Source organism: Haliotis rubra, unplaced genomic scaffold, assembly GCF_003918875.1.
Source record: "Haliotis rubra isolate DU_JTF1 unplaced genomic scaffold, ASM391887v1 Scf305, whole genome shotgun sequence".
In the NCBI taxonomy this organism is placed as follows: Eukaryota; Metazoa; Mollusca; class Gastropoda; order Lepetellida; family Haliotidae; genus Haliotis; species Haliotis rubra.
The window spans coordinates 151,988-174,822 of NW_025766975.1; the positions used below are offsets into that span (position 1 = coordinate 151,988).

At 41.8% G+C, this 22,835-nt stretch overlaps 1 protein-coding gene across 2 annotated transcripts in view; it reads left to right on the forward strand.

The window, feature by feature from the left end:
- The window catches only part of LOC124282859 (cilia- and flagella-associated protein 99-like), a 51,790-nt gene extending 35,487 nt beyond the window's left edge, over positions 1-16,303 (forward strand). For both annotated transcript variants that reach the window (XM_046718892.1, XM_046718893.1), the window contains exons 10-19: positions 652-740; positions 1,247-1,451; positions 2,008-2,066; positions 2,913-2,995; positions 4,230-4,282; positions 11,439-11,579; positions 12,078-12,161; positions 13,270-13,349; positions 15,034-15,211; positions 16,039-16,303. In XM_046718892.1, coding sequence (XP_046574848.1) covers positions 652-740; positions 1,247-1,451; positions 2,008-2,066; positions 2,913-2,995; positions 4,230-4,282; positions 11,439-11,579; positions 12,078-12,161; positions 13,270-13,349; positions 15,034-15,211; positions 16,039-16,176 — 1,110 coding nt within the window. In that variant the 3' untranslated portion in view covers positions 16,177-16,303. The remainder of the gene's footprint in view (positions 1-651; positions 741-1,246; positions 1,452-2,007; positions 2,067-2,912; positions 2,996-4,229; positions 4,283-11,438; positions 11,580-12,077; positions 12,162-13,269; positions 13,350-15,033; positions 15,212-16,038) is intronic.
- The last annotated feature ends 6,532 nt before the right edge of the window (positions 16,304-22,835 follow it).

Genomic DNA, 22,835 nt, shown 5'->3' on the forward strand with positions numbered 1-22,835 from the left:
GTCCTAGAACATACCAACATAAAGCCTGCCACCTTGTCCTAGAACATATATACATATAGCCACTGTCCTAGAACATACCAACATAAAGCCTGCCACCTTGTCCTAGAACAAATCAACATAGAACCACTGTCCTAGAACATACCAACATAAAGCCTGCCCCCTTGTCCTAGAAGCAAATCAACATAGAACCACTGTCCTAGAACATACCAACATAAAGCCTGCCCCCTTGTCCTAGAACAAATCAACTTAGAGCCACTCTGTCATAGAACATACCAACATAAAGCCACCATATTGAACAAACCAACATAAAGCCATATAAATGGCACCTATCCAATGCCTAGACTCATAGTGTGTCCTAGAATATAGACTCTTCCAGACTCTATATTTGCTACCACTGTGTACAATGAAGAAATGCCTAGACTCATAGTGTGGCCTAGAATTTAGACTCTTCCAGACTCTATATTTGTTACCAATGCCTAGACTCATAGTGTGTCCTAGAATTTAGACTCTTCCAGACTCTTTATTTGTTACCACTGTGTACAATGAAGACATGTGTATTGAATGTCACTAATCTGTTAAGTACTGTCCAATATGAATGACTTGACTGTGGATGTGGTACATACAGTTTCATTTGAGTAACTTTATTTTCAGAGCAAAGAAGTTCCAGTGAAACTGAATGCAGCCAGTATTCTCAGAGAAGGCATGCTGTACCAGCGTAAAGAGGAGGAAGAGTTGAAGAAGTAAATTGTTTTAGTACTTCTGATTGGTAGAAAGCTGAGACTATAAGAAGTAGTTAGACAAGGATGCATTATAACAAATGAGTATTTTTTTAAAAGCACAGTGTGTTCTAAGACATGGTAAATGATACATATCTACTTAGGTTGCTGTGTTCAGATTATGACATGTCTCATGCTGTCAGTTTGCATCATGGAGTTATCTCCCCTGATGTGCTTTTCTGTATGTGTGTCAATAATTGAAGACAGAGCAAAGAACAATTTTATCTGATGTTGTGAAGACACTTTGTTAAGTGACTGATCATTATTTTTACAGGGTGGTTGTTCAGTTTGAACTGTGTCGTTTTCTTCACTGTGCATGAATTGCTTCAAGTTTGATGCTTTATATTAAATCATTGAGATGCATGCATTGTAAAGTTTGAAAATTGTCTCTCTGTTGCAAGATGCTGTAGCAGCAGCATCAAGGAATCATGACAGGACTGAAACATAACACTATCCCTGTAATGTTGTAGGCTCGAGAAATTGGAGGCAGGGGCTCGAGATTCCTCAGCGTTTATACGCTGGCAGTCCGATATGAGGCAGCGGGACTTGGAGGTGCAATTGGCTGAAATTGAACGTCGGAGACTTGAGGGCAAGCTAAGTCACGAGGAAGCCATCTTGGCCCGACAGAATTTGATTCGCGACAACAAGAACAAAGTGCAAGACATGAAGAAAGAGGTTGGTCCAGAGACAAATAGTGTCACATGATCGATTCTTAGGTTGTCAAAGTCATTTTCTCTTATCGTTATGTAAATCATTTTCATATATGATGATTTTTAAATATGTCTCTTAAATTTGCTCATATATTCTGATTATGAAAAATCACCTACCTTCCTAACCTTGCTTGTACTCAACCAGATATATGTTACATATAGTGATATTCCTGAGAATTCTATGTTAAATATATGTTACCTTTACCTCATATGGTGATATTCCTCAGAATTTTCTATGTTAAAGCAGAACTCTGAATCTCTTCACCAAACTTGGCACATAGATAGATCTGGTGGTGTACTGGTGCTTTTGGTAGTTTTGGAATTCTGAATAAAACATTTTTGTCGTTTCCATGGCAACTAGTTTGACTTAGCTTGAAATTGGTGATAGTGCTCCTTTCTGGAGCAGAACTTTAAAAGCCTTTCAATACTCTCCTTCACCTAAGTATTTGACATAATCATAACTCGAAGACATAATTACAGTGATGCAGGGGATATTTGTTTGTTCTTGTCTGTTCTGTCAGACCGAGGAGCTAATGAAGGAGTTCCTGGAGAAGAAGTTCCGAGAGGAGCAGATGATGAAGTGAGTTGTCATTGGATGCTGATCTGTTCCCAATGTTGATGCATTGTAGTTCACTGAGACTCCATTATGTCAGTACATATCATTCAACATGATGTAGCGGTTTTAAGGCTAGTCAATAAGGAAGAATAATTATCTGTAGTTTATTATTGAGCCATTTGGAAATTCTCCAGCTGTGTTTCTCAACTGCCATATCCATTCATCTATACTGTGCAGCTGAACTATTGTCAATAATATTTATAAATACCATGTGTTTCATTCTGCAAATGTTTGTAAACACAGATCTATGACATTTGTTGTGGTAACATTTTTAAGTTAAGTCCACAGACTTTTACGTACTGCAAGTATAATCCAAGAGTTGTATGACATAAAGTACTGTGAATCTTTCCAAGGGCTTGTGGATGATCGCTTCATTCCTGACTTGTTCAAAGTCACAAGAGTTTTATCTTGCCCATGCTCTCAGTGACAAGAATATGTGGGCTGATTATTTTTAGTTATGTTAAACCATATTCACTGCATTAGGGAATGCTACTTCTAGATATCCATATAAACACTGGTTTTCACTAGTGTTTGTGCCCCAAGTCCTTATTTTAGCAAATGCGTTTTGTTTTTATTAATTCACAGGAGACAAATTGGAGTTAGTACTTATCAGATGTACGATTAGATATTATTTTTAAACAGCTTCAAGTGAAAAATAGGGCTAGTTCATATTCATCAGGACCAGTTCATTTTTCTAGCTACAAGCATGGGTGGCTAAAGGGCTACTGCTTAGGTTTCTAACACATATACACTCTTACAGCATGTCCAATGTTTAGAGAAAAAGTGATGACAAGTGGTACTGTTTTCCAGACAACTTGTGGAGGACACAATGCAGGGCCATAGAAACGCCAAAGATGCCAAGAAGAAACTACAGGAGTACAAGCAGAAAATTGGTTGGTATTACAGTATTAACAAATAAGCAATCTTCATATTAATCAAGCTTATCTTGTCATATTGCAGTTGGTTCCAAACAATGACTAAATTGGGTGGGACAGTCGGGCTTGGTGACTTAGTCGCTTGTTATCACATACCTCAGTTGCGCTTGACAATGCTTATAACATCAACACTCAGGTTGTCTATTCTTGACTTCATAATTATCAGGATGCTTTGTTATTGGGGAAATATGGTTCACTTAGGAGATAAACATCATGTGTTGGCCAATTTCGGGTGTTATTGAGTATTTGAAGCACGGGAATTCATTTGGAACTGACGTTAGCCGGAGGTTTCAAATGAAATATTCCCATGCTTCAAATACTCAATAACACCGGAAATTGGCCTACACATAATGTTTATCGACATTGTAAACACAAAAGTAAACCAAAAGGCCCACATGGGTTTTACTGTCTGCACTCATTGACATCGAGTACGGGTACAGCAGTAAAGTGTATCAGCAGTTTCAGGATCCCATGGTCATCAGCCGGCCGTTTTGTGCTGAATCCCACGGTAGCATCTGCAACTGCATTACCACTGCTGCTGACGCAACAATACCATTGTGTCCGATATTTCTACGTGTCAATACGCAGTGAATAGTCTTGCAATTTCCAGGAACCGAATACCATTTGATCATGTTTTTCAACCAATCAGATTAAAGAACCCAATTTTGGTATACAACAGTCGCTCTTTTGTCTTGGAAAAACTGTCTAGGTTAATAGTGCCAGAATTATCTGTTTTTCTAAAACTTCTTACTGTGAGTATTACTGGCAGTCTTACATTAAAACTCTGTGTTCATCTTCAAGTGACCGCCTCCATGGTGTAGTGGTTAGAGCGTCCGCCCAGAGAGCAGAAGGTCACGGGTTCGATCCCCGACCGCGTCATACCAAAAGATGTTAAAATATGGTACTTGTTGGTTCCTGCCTAGCGCTCGGCATTAATGGGTACAACAAGGACTGGTCGGCTCGGAGTCAGTATAATGTGTCTGAGTGGGGTATTCATGCTTCACTGCAGCATGGTATCTCAGTGGGCTAGCACTATAAAACCAGCTTCAGTCTGGGCTAGTACAAGCAGTCGCACATACACATACACATACACACGCATGCACGTCATCATATGAGCGAAATATTCTCAAGCACGACGTTAAACCCAATTTCACCTCACCTCACCTCATCTGCATGTATGTGTTGTTTACAGTTCAGGAGGTCACTGAGGAGAGTAGGGAGCTGATGCAGAAAGCTTTGGAGAAGGTATGTACAGGACTTGTCGTATAACTTGGTGTATTAAAAACCCGCCACAAGCAGGAACAATGAATGAAAATAAAATTAGCATACTCGATGGAATAGAACATTAGAAAAAATTAAAATTTTGCCTTATCCTGACTCATGCTAATTATGCTTGTCTCCTTCCTCTTGTGAATGATAGTGGAACACTTGAAATCCCTTGAAGTTCCCTTTTAAAAAAGAGGACGTAAAATCACTCACCCAAGAGTAGCGTCCCTTTCCTCCCTTTGGCGCCCAAATGGTCACATGATCAGCCATATTTGTCACTCTCTCCTTCTTCGCCCTTGAGGACGGTTGTGAGAGCACCTGGGTCCCTATACGGCACATATCCTTTTATATTTTCGGACCTTACATCAAAATTATTGCTGTATACGTTTTTAGGATTATATTCTACATTACGGTTGGAAATTTGATTTAAATTTTCCGTTGTTTGACATGTGTTTTCTTCATGTTTACATTTGATGAAAACTTGTATTCGTTGTAGATACCGAGTGTCTGTGGCTGACCCTCATTTATTATGTCCTAATTGAACTGTTTCATCTTCCTTCTACTCTCGCTGCAAGTCTTGTGTAAATTTAAATGTGGTTGAATTTAATAATTACCTTGTTTTCCATCCATAGACATGCTAAGGACTGGGTACGTAGGTATTCACAAGTCATGTCTAAATCGAGTGATTGCGCTGATAACCGTGTGTTAACCACTACTGCAGATATTCATAATTCTAGTGAATTGCTGAATGTTTCTCAGGAGCAGGTCGATGTACCAGGGGTGAACGCTGGAGGCCATAAGAGATCATTGTCTACTGAGCTGACCTCATCGCAGATGAAGAAGGCCAAATCTTCATCTTCGCAGAAGAAAAAGGCTACTACCATGAAGACTTCAGTGAAGTCTAAGATCAGCTCTACACAGAAGACGAGGTCTTTCTCAGCCGAGATTGTTCTTCCGAAGAAGCAGATGTTTATGATGATCCACCCATCCTCATACCTGAAGTCACCATCATCAGTAAGAAGACGAAGCCTGCTTCTACAGCTACATCAGCATTGGTATCAGAGTGCAGACATTGACAGAAGACCTGCTATCAATGCAGACATCGGGTACCAGAGATAGCAGCAGTGTCAACTGCAGTGAGCCTCTTCAGACAACGCAGAACTTCAACCTGGGACTGTTCATGCAACAGTTCACAGACGAGATGATGGAACGTCGTTTTGCTCAGGAGAAGGCTGCTATGAAGACCGCTACAACGACTACTAGCCTGCATGACGGCTCTACAGTCTCCCCACCACATCCGAATGAAGAGGGAAGCCTGCGCGAAGGCTCTCGGACACGATGATCTTCCCCATCTGAAGTGAGGAGTCTGGACTCCGCTACCAACGTAGACGCTCCAGAGATTGCTGCTAAGAAGTCTCCACGCAGGAAGGAATCGAGGTGTTCTCCAGAACCCTACAGACGTCGCAGATATGAGTCTTCATCTCCATCGGACTCTGATGCCCATCAAGAGCCTGCACGAAGGCACTCCTACAGAGGGGAAGCTACATCCAGGAACCCCACCTTCGCGAAGGCCTAGAGTATTATCTCAAAACCAGGAAGGATTCAAGATCGCATCGGGATCAATCGCCTGCGCGAAGCTCTTCATACAGATCATCCCATAGAGAGAGGGGAGATTACGTCAATCAGCCTTCGTGAAGGCTTAGAGAGATATCTCAAGACTCCAGGAGGAATACACGGTCACACCGGAACCGTTCACCTGCACGCAGCTCTACATAGAGATCTACATACAGAGACTCACGTTAGTATGGATCTTCAGATAGGGAAATGTTCAACTGCACCGTCTGAAGTTAGAAGTCTGGAGAACTCTACTAGCTCAGCATAGCAGACCCCTCCGATGACAGTCGCCCTGCACGAAGGAATATTAGCTATACAAGCTCTCTCGGATGAAGGCCTGCACGAACGGTTACGTTCGCGAAGATCTTTACTGTCAGAAGTATCACCAGTTAGAAGCCTGGAGGATTCAACTAACTCCAGCTTAGCATTAGCAGTCCACAATGGAGCCTCCACGCAGTTTCAGCGTCTCAGCAGGAAGGATTCTAACACAGAAGTAGATCCAGTCGTTCTCCAGGATTCTAGAGACTGCGCAGATATGGATCTTCCAACTTTGACCTTCATCAACCTGCGCGCAAGCACTCACGGGGAGGATTATAATCAGAGTCAGCATGTCCCGCCATTCAACGATAGCAGATTTCCCCTTCATCATACGGAGCCCTTCATGATACATCAGGGTTTGAGATTACAAGATAATCAGTGAATCCGTAATAGATCTTCAAGATGGAAGATAAGAAGATAACGCAACTGGACACTACAACTAGATGATGGCTGTGTTGGATCAACGTGTGGCTGAAGGAAGAGACGCACACCTGAAGTAACGATGTCAGATAACATCCGATGAAACACTGAAGATGAATTTTCATCACATGGGCTTACAAGATTTCAAGGGGACAGTTAGCAGCATTGTTGCAGTTCCTCAGCGAGACATCGGTTACAGTCAACTTTACAGATGACGACTGCAGTAAAGATTATAAAGTTGAAGAATACAGTCACAACAGACAGGGAACAGTCTGCTTACATCGGTACTATGCGGCGAAGTTTTCGCGCGCTTCCACTCAGCCATCAAGACACGTGTTGACTCATGCAACTCCGGCACAAGCCGAACGGAGAGGTTACGGACAAGGCCGAGTGTTGACGAAGAAATCAATGACTGCACAAGATTCTACGAGGATCATGTACCTGCAACACCGGTGACGTCACAGTCACGTGCCAGGAAGTCGTCTACAGTTATAACAACTCTTTCAACGTGGGAAAGGCTCCATTTACAGTCCAGTTAGCGGGGTACAGCGTGGTTCGACTGTCTTCACGGGTCATAGAGGACTTCCCCTGTCAGCAGATTTAATATTAGTTATCTGGGGACTTGCAGCGACAAGCGTGAGACGGATTCTGCTCACGGCAGCCGGTCGGCAATAAATAGACTTCACATCGATGGCAGTCCCAGTACATCATAGATTTTTGCTGATCTAGAGACGACGTAATATGCATCATGGCTGCACATTGTTCAGATTATGGTGACAACATCTTCATTACATATTACCGGAAGATTGATGAGACAAGCTTAAAGCCATGATTCCAGAATCGATCATGTCTCCACTTCCATGAGGGACATGGCAAGGGCTCCTTGATCCACATACCTACAATGTAGGACATGATTGCAGTAGATGGCTAGTAATCTCGTAATCGGAGTTGGAACCAAAACAGGATCTTCAATTTCTGGGAATATGGCTCATCACACCACAGAATCACACTGTCGTCCCAGAGGATCGTTGGGTCAAGATACAACATATGATATCTCAAGCAATGCTCTCTCCGTTGACACTACGTGCTTGGCAAAGCATGCTTGGTCTACTCACCTCAGCTCAAGACATGACTCGCAGAGGGAGACTACAGCTGCGCCCACTACAAATATTTGTGAACGCCCATCTCGACAGTCTGGATCCGCTGATACTTCCGGACAGCCTGAAACCATACCTCCTATGGTGGACTCGGAAGTCGAGTGTTTGCGAAGGAACCTTTTTGTCAGAGCCGGTTTGCAACACTCATCTCTACGTAGATGCATCACTACAAGGATGGGGTGCCCACCTCGACAACGAAGTGGCACCAGGGAAGTGGTCGATTCAGGATCAGAGTCTGCACATCAACTTGTTGGAGATGAAAGCAGTGATCAACGCTTTACAACACTGGTCCAGCGTACTGAAGAACGCAAGACTCATGGTCCAGACTGACAACTCCACAGTGGCATTCTACATCAACAAACAAGGATCAACAAGATCAACAAGTCTGCTACAACTCAGCTTTCACCTGTTCAGCATCGTCGACAACCTGAACATCTACATGAAGGCATGCCACATTCCAGGAGCAAAGAATGTCATAGCAGACGCCCTATCTCGTCCACTACAACCATCCCCGATGGAATGGATGTTACACCCAGAAGCGTTCCGGTTCGTCATACAGACAATAGGATCTCCACTGGTAGACCTGTTTGCAACAAAGTTCAACAAGCAACTACCAGCATTCGTCTCTCCGATTCCAGATCCTCAGGCGTGGGCAACAGACGCTTTAAGCATCTCATGGGGAAAGACTAAATGCTTATGCGTTTCCACCTCCAGCACTACTACCACATTTAATACAAAAAATCAAGCAGACGACAACGCTGCAACTGATTTTGGTCGCGTCTTATTGGCCAGCGAGGGTATGGTTTCCTATCCTCATGCAAGAACTCGGAAGTCCAACCCTGAAACGACCAGAGTGGTCTAACCTGCTCGTCCATCCACACACCAAGCAAGCTAGCGGGAATCCGGCATTGTTCCAGCTACACACGTGGAGCATATCAAAGCTTGCCTGAAGACTAGGGGGTACTCCGCCAGAGCAGCGAAGCAGTAACACTAGCTCTACGCAGATCAACTCGCAACCTGTACGATGACAAGTGGCAGAGATTTGAACAGTATGCAACGAGGAAAGGCTTTACAGAGGTAAAAGCAACCCATCCTCAAGTGGCAGAATACCTGTGTCATCTGCGACAGATGAAACACTTAAAAGGTTCAACACTCTCAACGTACTTGGCTGCTCTCAGCACAGTTATCACCATGAAGACGGGTGTCAAGCTGACAAAAGTACCAGAGATACTGGCACTACTACGCTCGTTCAAGTTGTCAGACCAACAAAAGAAATTCAAGGCTCCTGCCTGGGATCTCAACATAGTTCTACAACATCTCACCAGTGATGCCTATGAGCCTCTAGAACGGACATCCAGAAATACATGCTCTGGACTTCGAACGAACACGATTTAAATCAATACATCGTGACATCGTACATCTAGGACTGAGATGGGATTTTATTGCCCAAGAACCAACTGCCCGGCCAGCCTGACAGACAGTTCCACATCCTAGCACTCTCTACAGTCCTTGGGACACAGGATACACAGGATCTATCCTTATGCCCTGTCAGAGCACTAAAAGGACAAAAATAAGGAGACGAAAATTCAAGCACCTATTCATCTCCTTATCCACTGAGACGCCCACCGAAGTCTCTCGGACAACGATATCGATATGGATGAGAGCCGTTATACTAAGGGCCTACAAAGCAGCAGGACTTAAGCCTCCATGAGCCTCCAATCCCCACAAAGTCAGAGCCCTGGTGTCTACACTTGCTCTGCATGGAAACTGCTCGATTACAACAATAATGGAGGGCTGCTTTTGGGAATCGGACACGGTGTTTGCCAACCACTACCTCAGAGACATTGCCACCGAAGACTTCTCAGGCATTCACCAGATTGGGCCACTTGTTGTAGCACAACAATTAACGGTTCCACAGAGGCACTGAGAAAAATCTCACCCTTTTATCACGTTGACTTGTGAAAACCAACGCTCTGGAGAGCAAATGGTTTAAGTCCATGCACACATCTAGGACAGAATAGCATGAGTGATAGACCCTGTACTTGTATAGGACATACTTGTACATGAAGAAGGGTCGCATCTCCACTTGATGCACGCATCAAGAAATGGAGTTGCAATAGATAACTAATGGAATATTTGTATATCTAAAATCCACACGAAAATGTCAGGAGAAGTTTCGGAAGAAATCTGACAAGTTGTGGTCCCCCCAGACTCATCAGAGAGAAGTTGAAAGAATTTTCAACAGTGCCGTCATAAGTTCCCAAGGGGTGTAGTACAGGACGTAAATCTACAACCAGTGAATCCAGAAAGTGGCTTGAACCACCACCGTTTCCGACAGATTCTGCAAGCATAAATAGCATGAGTCAGGATAAGGAAAAATATGTAATTTTCTGACCAAAATTGATATTTTATACTTATCCTGACTCATGAGGTTAGCCCTCCCAACCTCCCCTCTTATGGCACTCTGGATTTCCCTGTAAATCCTGGTGTCGGGCTTACATACGGAGAGAGTGACAAATATGGCTGATCATGTGACCATTTGGTCCGCAAAGGGAGGAAAGGGACGCTACTCTTGAGTGAGTGATTTTACGTCCGCTTTTTTAAAAGGGAACTTCAAGGGATTTCAAGTGTTCCACTATCATTCGCAAGAGGAAGGAGACAAGCATAATTAGCATGAGTCAGGATAAGTATTAAATATCAATTTTAGTCAGAAAATTTCATTTATGAACATGGTAAAGAAATTAAAGGTCTGTGTACCTTTTTTGTGTAATATCTAATCGAATATTAGTTTCTCTCCACAGCGATTGCTGATATGCATTCATTTACTTAATTCCTATGAATAGATAGCCTCTGTTACATTATTGCCAGAAATCCTGTTTTATCTGTCATCAGTCCTCAAAAGATTTCACATTTTCAACAGAAGTCCTCTTCACTGGCAACTGTCCACATCTAGTTGAAATACAAATAGTATCTCCCCTCCTAAACTGCATTTTGCCATCTTGTGCATCAGTGGACAGGTTGAGTGAGTGAGTGAGTGAGTTTTAGTTTATACTGCTTTTAGCAATATTCCAGCAATATCACGACGGGGGACACCAGAAATAGGCTTCACACATTGTGTCCATGTGGGGTATCGAACCCGGGCCTTCGGCGTGACAAGCGAACGCTTTAACCACTGGACTACTCCACAGCCCTGGACAGGTTGAAACAGTAATATCAACTTAGAATCCAGAATGCATGACCCTATGGAAACATCATGAACCATTACTCAACATCAGTTTGATTCTAATCTGCCATTGTATAGCCCCACTGTTCTCACAGGGAAACATGTATATTTAAAGCATAAGTTAGTGATATCGAACTGAGGCTTACAAAGCTTGAAGATGGACTAATGTTTAGTCTCTGTAAATATATGATGTTGATAGAAAAAACATCTATAAATTAAAAATGAAAACAGACCTGTGGAAAATCTAGACTTGCGTAATTTACATATTGGGGATACAGCATTACAGAGAAGGCTGGGTGGAAGGGGAAATAATATGGTTTAGGGACTGTGAAACAGACTATGGTGGAGATAACTATTAGACAGATCCGTCACATGCTTGACATTCTCCAATGCTTTGTTTCAGGCAGAGATTGAGATGAGGCGCAAGATGGAGCTCATCCATCAGATCAGGGCAATGGAGGCTGTCCCAGCAGTTCGACAGAAGTTTGTGGACCTGACGTCTACAGCAGGCATGGGGCTGCTCAGTGAGATGTCCATAGCTGAGGTGAGATCATCTAGTCAGGCCAACTGGTGGTCACCTGACTTGCTAGGTTTACTGACTTGCAACTACAGTAAATTGATCGGTGCTCATGATGTCAATCACTTGATCGTATAGTCTAGACTAGATTATTTAAAGACCACTGTCATATAGCTTGAATATTGATAAGTGAGGCATTCAATAATATCTTACAACCTGAGAACTGATATTTCCTGACATAAAATAGTCAGTAACTAAAAAATTAAAGACAGTGGATAGTTTTAACCATCTACTCTAGAACCACATACAGTTGTCATCATTAATATTTACCAATTATTGTGATTCCTGGATAACAACCGATTGAATATTTGAACCCATTCCTTTCTACAATCAACCACTTTCTACAAACTATTCATTATTCTTGTACTGTAGAGTATTTAGAGAGCTATGAAAGCTTAAACAGTTTGGATTGTTCAAAGGTATTGATTTAAGATTAAGGCATGTGTACACTGTTCTGTTGTGCAGCTACAAGAGCGTCTGAGTCTGATGAAGACGTCTCAGAAGGAGGAGGAAGAGCAGCGCCGTGACGATATCCTTGCATCCAAACAGGTAAGTTCACCTGTCATTGATCAGGTACCAAAATTTCTCACTGCTTTCTTCATTGTTGTTAATGTTCGCAAATTATAATAAATGTTTGAGTGTGAGAAAGGAATTCCTGTCTCTATAGCCTTGACCTCTGTGATTGATCAGTTCCATATAGAATATAAGCTTAGGTTTCACAGGGGATTCAAGACTTTATCTTCTGAACACAGTGTTTGTATGTTTAAAAACAGGAGAGATAAGTAGATATTTTCCAGGTTTTTTCTTGTTTAATATGCAAGTTAAAGTCATTGTCTAGGTTATGAGAATTATCAGATATGTCATTCAACTACAGTGTTTTATGTGTTCTCTCCAACTGAGACCCATGAAGATACGGGGTAGAATAGGTCTTCAGCAACCCATGCTTGCCACACAAGGCGACTCTGCTTGTCGTAAGAGGCGACTAACGGGATCGGGTGGTCAGGCTCGCTGACTTGGTTGACACATGTTATCGGTTCCCAATTGTGCAGATCGATGCTCATGCTGTTGATCACTGGATTGTCTGGTCCAGACTCGATTATTTACAGACCGCCGCCATATAGCTGGAATATTGCTGAGTGCGGCGTAAATCTCAACCCACTCACTCACTCACTCACTCTCCCACTAAGACCTCAAGTATGTCTCAACTCGTGAAGATCCGGGTTAGAATTGGTTTTCGGCAACCAATGCTTGTCAAAAGAGGCGGGATTGGATGGTCAGGCTCGCTGACTTGGTTGATGTCATTGTATACCAATTGCTTAGAATGATGATCATGATGTTCACTGGATTGTCGGGTCCAGATTATTTACAGACCAATGGCATATAGCTGGAATATTGCTGAGTGTGTTATTAAACAACAACCAACCATCAAGTATGTCTCCAGTTTTCTGTTGCTTGTCAAAGGTCTCTGGATCAGGAGGTAGACTTCGTTGATTACATGTCATTGTTCCTCCACAGCGTTAAAGGTTGCTTATAATATCAACCACTGGTTTGTCTGGTCCCAACTAGATTAATCACTGGCTGGCATGATGTACTTAGATTGTTGCTGACTACAGCTAAACACAACAAACAATTCATATGTTTCTGTGTTTCTCTGTAGGCCAAAGATCAGCTTCTGTTGGATACGCTGGAGACGATCTCCAAACACCGTACAGAGCAGACAAGGGCAGCTGCTCTCAAGTAAGTCAAACGTCCCTATCGAAAAGCATTAGATAGGTCATGATCTCGGGTAATTAAGGTAAATGAAAATCTGTTCACAGTAGGGCCACATGGCATTATGTATTGATAGTTTTGTAAGGAAGATAGGCTGTTGACCAGCTGTTCCATACAGTTTTCCAAGTTCTCAATCCTTTAAACCCTTTAAGTCCTCTTATGTGTTTAAAGCACTAACTCGTAGCCTAGTGGTTAAAGCATTCTCTGTCATGTGATATTGCTGGAAAGACCCGAGTTCAATTCCCCACATGGGTACAGAGTGTGAATTCCCAATACCCATTTCTGGTGTCCCCTGCCGATGATATTGCTTGAATATTGCAAAAGCTGGTGATATTGCTGGAATATTGCAAAAAGCGGTGTAAAACTAAATTCACTCACTCTTCTGTGGTCAGGTAGATAGGGTGTCTGCCCAAAGAGTAGTGAGTTAAGGGTATGTTTTTACGCCACTTTTTGCAATATTTCACAGCAGGGAACACCAGATGCACACATTGTACCCATGTGGGCCTGACAAGCCAACATTTTAACCACAAGGCTACTAGGTAGTAGAAGTAGAAGCTTCTTGGCTTTATTCTGGCAACATCATACCAAGAAGACTGTTAAAGAGTTTCTTATTGTTTGCTGTCGGGCATTAAGGATATATAAGGCCTTGTTGGCATGTAATCTTGAACATGATGTTAAAACCTATTTCACCTATACCTCATATCCACAATTCTTTCCAGAGAATCAAATGTTTATAGTTAGACATAAGTCTTCAGCAATACAAAATTTTAATCACATTGCACTTCTGTGATGACTTAGTTGACACATGTCATTGTATCCCAAAATCTGTAGAACGAGGCTTATGCTGTTGATCACTGGATTGTCTGGTCCAGACTCAATTATTTACAGACCGTTATCATATAGCTGGAATATTGCTGAGGGCGGCGTAATACATCAACCAAACCAAAACATTTCTGTGCAATTTTGTTCTGCCTACCATGCATGCAAGACAGTCCATGATTAACAAGTTATTGGCTGCAGCCAAGATCTCGTTCATGAGGTTAATCATTGTACTGTCACCTTCAGTCATGTTCCTGTATTCCTGCAATATTCAACCGTTGGAAATGAGAAATGTCTTTACACATTGTATCCATTTTGACATCAAACCTGAGACTTTCATTCAACAATGATTCCTTTAATCAGTGTATGAAATAAGGCCCGTCTGACTGCCCAAGACGGTCTAGATTTCTGACGGACAGTCTAAATTTACAGCTAGCCAGCCCGATGGATCTAGTAAAATTTTTAGATGTTCCATACATCTTAGTAAATTCACCATTTTTGGTCTGGTTAAATCCATTTTGGGCTGGTAACATTTTGAAGTTACCAGCCCTGATGTCTGGCTGGAGTTTTGGCTTATTTCATACACTGCTTCAATGTAACACTTCACTGGACTGGCACAATTACTGGTATATTTGATATTTTGGACCCATGGGAAAAAATTTGACTGGTACATAACAATTAAATTGGTAAATTCATGGTAATCACTGGTAAATGGAAACACTGACTCTTCTAGCCCACCACCCTAACATCAGCTGAGTATAGTACTGAGGAAAGCACAGTATTCTGGATGGACACCATGAGAATATGTTGGTTATGACTATTTTCACTGCAGATATGAAGAGAGGAAAAAGACGCGTGGAGTGAAGGTGGAAATACAAGATGAGAAGCTGACTGAGCTGCAGCGCCGCCTGGAGGAGAAAAAGTCTGAGAGGCTTCGTGAACAGGAAAATGCCAAGCTAGTGGCCAGTCGCCATTCTGCTCAGAGGACACGAAGCCTTATCCATCAGAAGGTGTGTTTGTTTGTTCGGACCAACGACCACTTACAAAAACCTTTTCTCTTTCCCTTGTACAGTATCCCCATACCGTTGCCGGTTAACCCCATATATTGCGGAGTTTCCCCTGTACACTAATCCCTATTATTATGTAAGCTTATTTTTCTGGCTACCTGATTGGTCTAGAGGCGGTCATGTGACCGGCGACGGAAAAGCATATTGACTCCAACCCAGGTCCGACCATAAGTCATATTGACTTGAGTTACTAAAAATAGATTTTGACGTCAAGCTATGACATCATTCTATTGTTTACATGTCACAGTATTGTTGACATAACGTCATTGGTTTGTAGCGAAAATAAAATTACTTTTCTTGACTAAATGGACATGTTTTGGTTTTTAGAAGCTTTATTTTCGGTAATGACATAATAAAACAATTATGTTTTGGTGAATTCAGTCAATACCTGTTTTTATGGACCCGTGAAAAGCAATATTGACCAAGGACGAAGTATTGACCTCATCACAAGTCTATAATTGTATAATATTGCTAGGATTCCCCTATACTCTAACCCCTTATACTGCTGGGTTTCTGTGTAACTCTTTCTAATGCTGCAATTTCCCTAAACGCCAACCCCAACTCCATCAATCTAGATTTCTGGAGCACATATGGCCCCCTTTATCACATGCTGAGGGCCAGCTGGGGATTGTGTGTCTTTGGACAATATGTCTTGAAAAGATGGTCATACATTCATCCACCAGTTTGCTTGTCGCACACTTATTTATTAGAACACAGACTCATATGACTGTTGCACCTTCACTGATTCACTTGTGCTATCTCTATTACAGAATTACCTGGAGCAGAATCGATGGCAGGAACTTGAACAGTCAAGGGAGAAAACTGCGAGGGTCTTGTCACAAGGAGTTGCCAGTAGTAAATCAGCCAGTCGTCTCCGTGGAGCCAATGCTATTGCCATGACGACATGATGGAGAAAGAGCTCTATTTGCACCGTCATTATTTCTGCTGTGATATTTATTGAAACCGTCCCTAATACTGTTATTGTGAAAGAATATTGTACATACTGAGTATGATTTGATATATACTGAAACCGTCCATCGTATTGTTGTTGTACAAACAGATCTGCAAATAATGAATAAAGACATTTGTTTTAATGCATACAAACGTTGCCAGTACACAGTGAATAAAGTTTATTATTTGTATTTCAATCAGTTGTTATCATGGTTATTGTGGCTCTGGGCGTTGGGGTAGCCTAGTGGTTAAAGCGTTTGCTTGTCACGACAAAGACCTGGGTTCAATTCCCCACATAGGTACAATGTGTGAAGCCCATTTCTGGTGTCCCCCATTGTGATATTGCTGGAATATTGCTAAAAGCAGCGTAAAACTAAACTCACTCATTATTGTGGCTCACTTAGTAATGGGGAGGTGGGTTAGGCTCATGATTGATGTGTTCACCACTCTGGGATTAATTCCCCACATGGTCAATATGTGTGAAGTGCATAATTCCTTTGATTACCCCTATTTCATCATAGCCTTAAGTTCTTCTTTGGTATGTAATCCTGCAGTGAAAGAATTTGTCAACACACGTCTTCTTTACTGACAAAGTATCTAACAGTTGTCAGGAAAAGGTCACTTCCTTTCTGTGTGTCCAGGAAACGTGTTTGATAACATAAAACATATTTGGTTTGATGAGGTTCCTGAGAGGCATATAGAAGTTGGTATTCAAGTATAAGACAAAATATTATGGATGTCAAATATCTTCTTTATTCTATACACAACCCCCATCAGACGAAGGGTCAAGGAAAAGCCCAGAAACGTTGTGTATAGAATAAAGGAGAAGTTGACATCCATAATATTTTGTCTTATAACATTTGGTTTGATTTGTAACTTCTGGAGATTGTAAAGAAGTGTTCAGACAAGCTGAGAGCAGAAACAAGGACACCTGGTAAGTGGTTGGTTAGACCAGTGTGTGCTAAGGGTGCAGTAGACTAACACTTAGTCCCTGAATATATATCGATTTGATAGTAACAAACAAACCCATTTAATTGAAAAGGAGCCCCGGGGAGACCAGAGATTGAGAACCTGAGGAAATCTAGACTTCATTTTGGGCTCTAGCATTGCAGAGAGGGCAAGGCAGTAGGGAAAATAATGTGGCTCAGGTACTGTGGGACACACTAAGGGTACAGTGTTGATCAAGTGATTGCAGATCCCCTTCCTAGGTGCCATTCATGCGTAAAGAGCACACCTCCAAGCTCAATATGCAACCTCTGCAAACATCTGTCTTAGGAGATGTTGGATGAACTTTCTGAGGGTTGGGATACTAAACCGAAATCAATATTCTGCAAACATCTGTCTTAAGACTTAGAGGGTTGGGATACAAAAGAATCCAACCAATAATCCAAGCTATCACCTAAGATCTAGGAGATGTTGGAAGATCTTTGGGATACTAAACCGAAGATACAAGACTTAGATCATCGGCAGGACTGCCAGCTTCAAGTAGCATCAACTGTAGCATCATTAGGGACCAGGATTTTCGAGAGCGCTAAGATAGTCGTGTGCCATACATTAACATTAACTTACGACTATCTTAGCGCTAAGAGACCTTCGGAAAATCTAGGCCCAGGATCAGACATGGACACAGGTCAACTGTGGAGTGTCGTCTGCAGCTCCTTTGACCATGTCATCAAGATGCAGGATGATCTCTTGTCCACTGACGTATGGGTGTCTTCTTACACATCTCAATCATCTCATACAACCTGGAATGAGGTGCGTCTGTTGCAGCTCATGACAGCTCAACGGTTCTTCAACGGAAGACTACACTCCATCGCTTAAGAAATTGTCCCTTTGGCCCATCAGAAGTTCAGAATCCTGCCCATCAAATCCATCGAGATCCTCCTAATCAAAGACGTTTGACATCAGGCTTCTTTCAAGACCCAGGCTCACCAGAGTTTTATTCCAGCAATGTTGCAGAGGCAGTCCCCTGGAGGAGGCTCTTTCCAGAAAGAAACCAGAACCTGTCCACTTTGCTGTCTCACGGACATCGATTGTAGACCACTGGTATTCAGCAAAATGTCAATCCCATGACAGTCACGGGGCGTCTGATGCCTTTTGTCTAAAACTGAAAGGCACCCAAACTTTGTGCTCCATCCCGTAGGGCGCCGATTCCATCTGACATGGACCAAGTTAGCTTCTGACAACTTTGCTATACAGTAGCTTTTATACAATGGAACCATCAGCGCATTGGGCACCACCAAAGGATCCATTCACCAATTGACCTTGGCAAGTTCATGATAACTAACTTAAATGTACCCAACAAGGACTCTCTGATAGTCCTCTCAAAGTCACCGCCTCCGTGATGAAGTGGTTAGAGCGTCCGCCCGGAGAGCGGCAGGTCGCGGGTTCGATCCCCGACCGCGTCAAACCAAAAGACGTTAAAATATGGTACTTGTTGGTCCCTGCCTGGCGCTCCACTGGGTACAACAAGGACGAGTCAGTATAAAGTGGGGTACTGCGGCATGGTATCTAAGTCTGCACTATAAAACCAGCTTAAGTACAAGCAGCCGCACATACACTCACACACGCATGCACGTCGTCATATGAGCGAAATATTCTCAAGCACGACGTAAAACCCAATTTCACCTCACCTCACCTCTCAAAGTCTAAATCGACACCGTAAAGGAGATGAGGAGATTAGATGATAAGTCTAGACTTGCAGGACGCCGATCTTAACGTACCCATTTACCCAGATGTCGACCTTATTCTATGATTCGTTATCAAAAGTGAGAGGTTCGACTTCAACTTTCTAACCGGCATATTGATTTGTTTCATGACTATTTACCCAGATTACCACTCCTGTCATCGGGTTTTCTCATCTAAAACTAGTAAGACTGCATACACCGACGACCTTCTATCGGCCCATCCGGCTTTCTCATGGTCTGGTTCGGGAGGCTGTTGAATTCATCCCGGGACACACCTTACTCACTTTAGTCCGTCAACTTAACTTTTGGCACCCTGTTTTTCACAATTTACATAAATCTCTTGAATATTTTAAAACGCTACTCTGTTCATATTGTAATTGTATACTGTGACCTAACAAGATATCGATTTTAGTAATTCTAAAACGATTATTAAAGATTTTGCCTTTAAACCTGTCATCATCGAGATTCAGTCAGTGGGCCTGATTTCATAAAAGTAGAGCAAACACATTCACTAAAACAATCCCAACTTCTCCCTTCTCCCGAGTGTGGCATTTCATTATCAGTTATTTTTAACATTATTCTAATTCTATATTGGTATTAAATGTTTATCACAGTTTCAATTTTGACGAGAATATACATTTTGATAAACATAAGTCACAGAAGGGTTCTTTCATCGAGAATAACCTAAAACGTGATAAATTTGCTTTTTGCGTAGGTTTCTATTCTTTACATTCTGTCATCGAAACCCATCGAGTAATTATCGAAACATTAACTTTGATGTATAAATATATTTATGTCATCCACCTCACACCATAGTTGTAGCAGTATATCTATACACAAAGAACTTAATTAAGCACCCCCTGTATTTCAATGGTTTTCAACACGTACATGAAAGTTTTTCTGACCTTTATGATCCTTTGACTCATAAAAACGACAAAATGATTGGAATCCATGTTGATTTTATAATGATAATTGCTCATTTAAAAAAAACAACAACACTGATTTCCATACAAAACCATGTCTGTACAAGTATGACCCTGGAACGTTCAATGTTGAATATTTATTGGTGATTGTATGTCAACATACAAATGCCACGATTCAAGGTCAATACCGAGTGTATCCTCCATGTGACTGTATGACAGCCAGCACTCTCCTCATACCCCCTGTCAGCCTCCTGATCTTCTGAAGGGGCAGTCTACGCCATTTAGTTGGGCCAGGTTCTGTACAGGATGTCCCAGATATGCTCCAAAGGATTAAGATCGGGGCTCACTCAATCGTGAGATATGTCAGGGGGTGCTTAACTAAGTTCTTTGTGTATATATAATTATGCACAACGTGCAGAGGGCACCAAAAAACTTGCATTTAGAATAAGCGCGTTTGTTCCGGTTCCGATCACGTGATATGCAAATTAACCTGCTTATTATTTCATGCTAATGCCGTAATGCTAAGTCATCACTGCGCCGGAGTTTGGTACATTATCGGTCTTAGTTTTAGGGTACAATTTGGTCAGGGGTGCTATATACGGCGAATACAGTACTCAGTAACCATGGAAACCTGAGGACTCATATTGTTGTTGTAATTACTCATTATACATATATCTAGGCTGTATATTTCTATCTACATAAGACCGCCTCCGTGGTGTAGTGGTTACAGCGTCCGCCCGGAGAGCGGAAGGTCGTGGGTTCGATCCCCGACCGCGTCATACCAAAAGACGTTAAAATATGGTACTTGTTGGTCCCTGCCTGGCGCTCGGCATTACTGGGTACAACAAGGACTGGTCGGCTCGGAGTCAGTATAATGTGTCTGAGTGGGGTATTCATGCTTCACTGCGGCATGGTATCTCAGTCGGCTAGCACTATAGAACCAGCTTCAGTCTGGGCTAGTACAAGTTGCCACACATACACATACACACGCATGCACGTCGTCATATGAGAGATATATTCTCAAGCACGACGTTAATCCCCATTTCACCTCACCTATCTACATAACGAAGTATCTTCCTACATCCACCTCAGACATACTGTCACAAAACATTACCAGCTGAGAAATATGCTTCCTTTTTTAACAGATGAAAGGTTTGGAGCGGATTTTATGAAGAGGCTCATCTTGCTTGTCGGTTCATGTTCATTCTTTCGATCACTGGTTTGTCCTGCTCAGTGAAGATCCGGGTTGGTCTTCATTAACTTATGTTTATTGTAAGAGCTGACTAACGGGAGCGGGGGTCGGGGGTCACGTCTGGTTGGCACGTCATCGTATCCCAATTGAGTAGATCGATGCTCATGCTGTTGATTACTGGATTGTCTGGTCCAGACTCAATTATTTACAGACTGCTGTCCTATTGCTTGGTGCGGCGTAAAACAACAACCAACCTGCCCAGAATTGATTATCTACAGTACACCCGAACATATCGGGAATATTACGGCATTAAACAATATATACATTCACTCACATACCGCAACAAAACTCTTCCAAGCAAGGTTCTATTTAAAAGAAGGAAAACTTTCAAATTGTGTTAACCTTTAATATCTTTTCACTTAATGTGATAGAGTTAAATGTGTGTAATTAGGAAATACACCGACCTGACTGCTATGCCTTTACCATTGACCAAATGCCCAAGAAAAACAAATAATAAAATTATAGTGACTTCAATAATATTTTACAGCAGGACATGGTGCATTGTGGGTTGAAAAGACTAAGGTTCAAAAGGTGACTTATTTTTGGCACTACCAAATCCTATTTCTTGGTTGACAGAATAAACACACATTTCACACAAACAAATCGTTGTGTAAGGGGTTCAGAAGATCACGCGGCCTTAATCCATCAGCTGACCACAAACTGGGCAGGGGCCCTATAACAAACAAGTCAAAATATATACCAGTTAAAAGAGTCAAGGTCCTTCGTTTACAGGTTTTTATAATTTAATTGCGTTTATTATGAATTCATAACTTTTTACAGTCACGATATGGCTGAAATATTGCCATGTGACTATAAATCTACTAACTAACTCACTCACTCACTCACGCACCCACTCACTCACTCACTGTAAGAGTCATGCATGTCTCGCTAATGTCCTTACTGGATAAAGCTGTTAGAATGGTAACGAGGATGCGTCAGTTCAAGGGAAGCAACTCCTGTTGGCTTATCTACCACCCAGATTGTGCATGCACTTGATTTGTATGCATGTCAATCCGTGAAATTGAATGGAAAAAACTCGCAATAATTTGTATAAGTAAAATGATCGGTATTTAACCCTACGGCATTACATTATACGAAATAATAGTGTCATTTGATCTTTATTCGACAGCCGGTGATGTGCTGACATTATGTAACAGCTGTGCGGATCCATTACTTTTAACTCCCTCGTTGATCAATACCACTCCATTATCATATGTTTTTTTATTTGTATCAATATTGCTCTAATGGATTACACAGATGCCTCTGACTGTTTGTGGTATATGTTCATAATCTATCAAGAGTTAGATAATGATAACGAGCCTGACAAAGTGACGTATTCTAGTTCTGAAACTTCTTAACGCTTGTAATAGTGCGTAATTGATTAAGTGAATAGAAAAAGTCAATTTGTATGCATGCAAGAAATTTGTGGGCGTAAAAACAGCCACGTCAACTTGTATGGTCTACGGAGAATGTGGAAGATATCCATTGTACATAGAATCAAATGTAAAAATTATTAGATATTGGTTGAAATTATTAACAATGCCCTCACACAGATGAAATGATGATACTATATGATAGCCATGGGAAACGTAATTGGGTAACAGACATAAAACAGTTATTATCATCTATCGGCTTCGGCAATGCCTGGCATGAACAATTTGTAGAATCTCATTCTCACTTTGTCTGTACAGTTAAACAAAGACTTAAAGATATATTCCTTCAAAATTGGTTAACTAGTCTCTCATTATCTAATA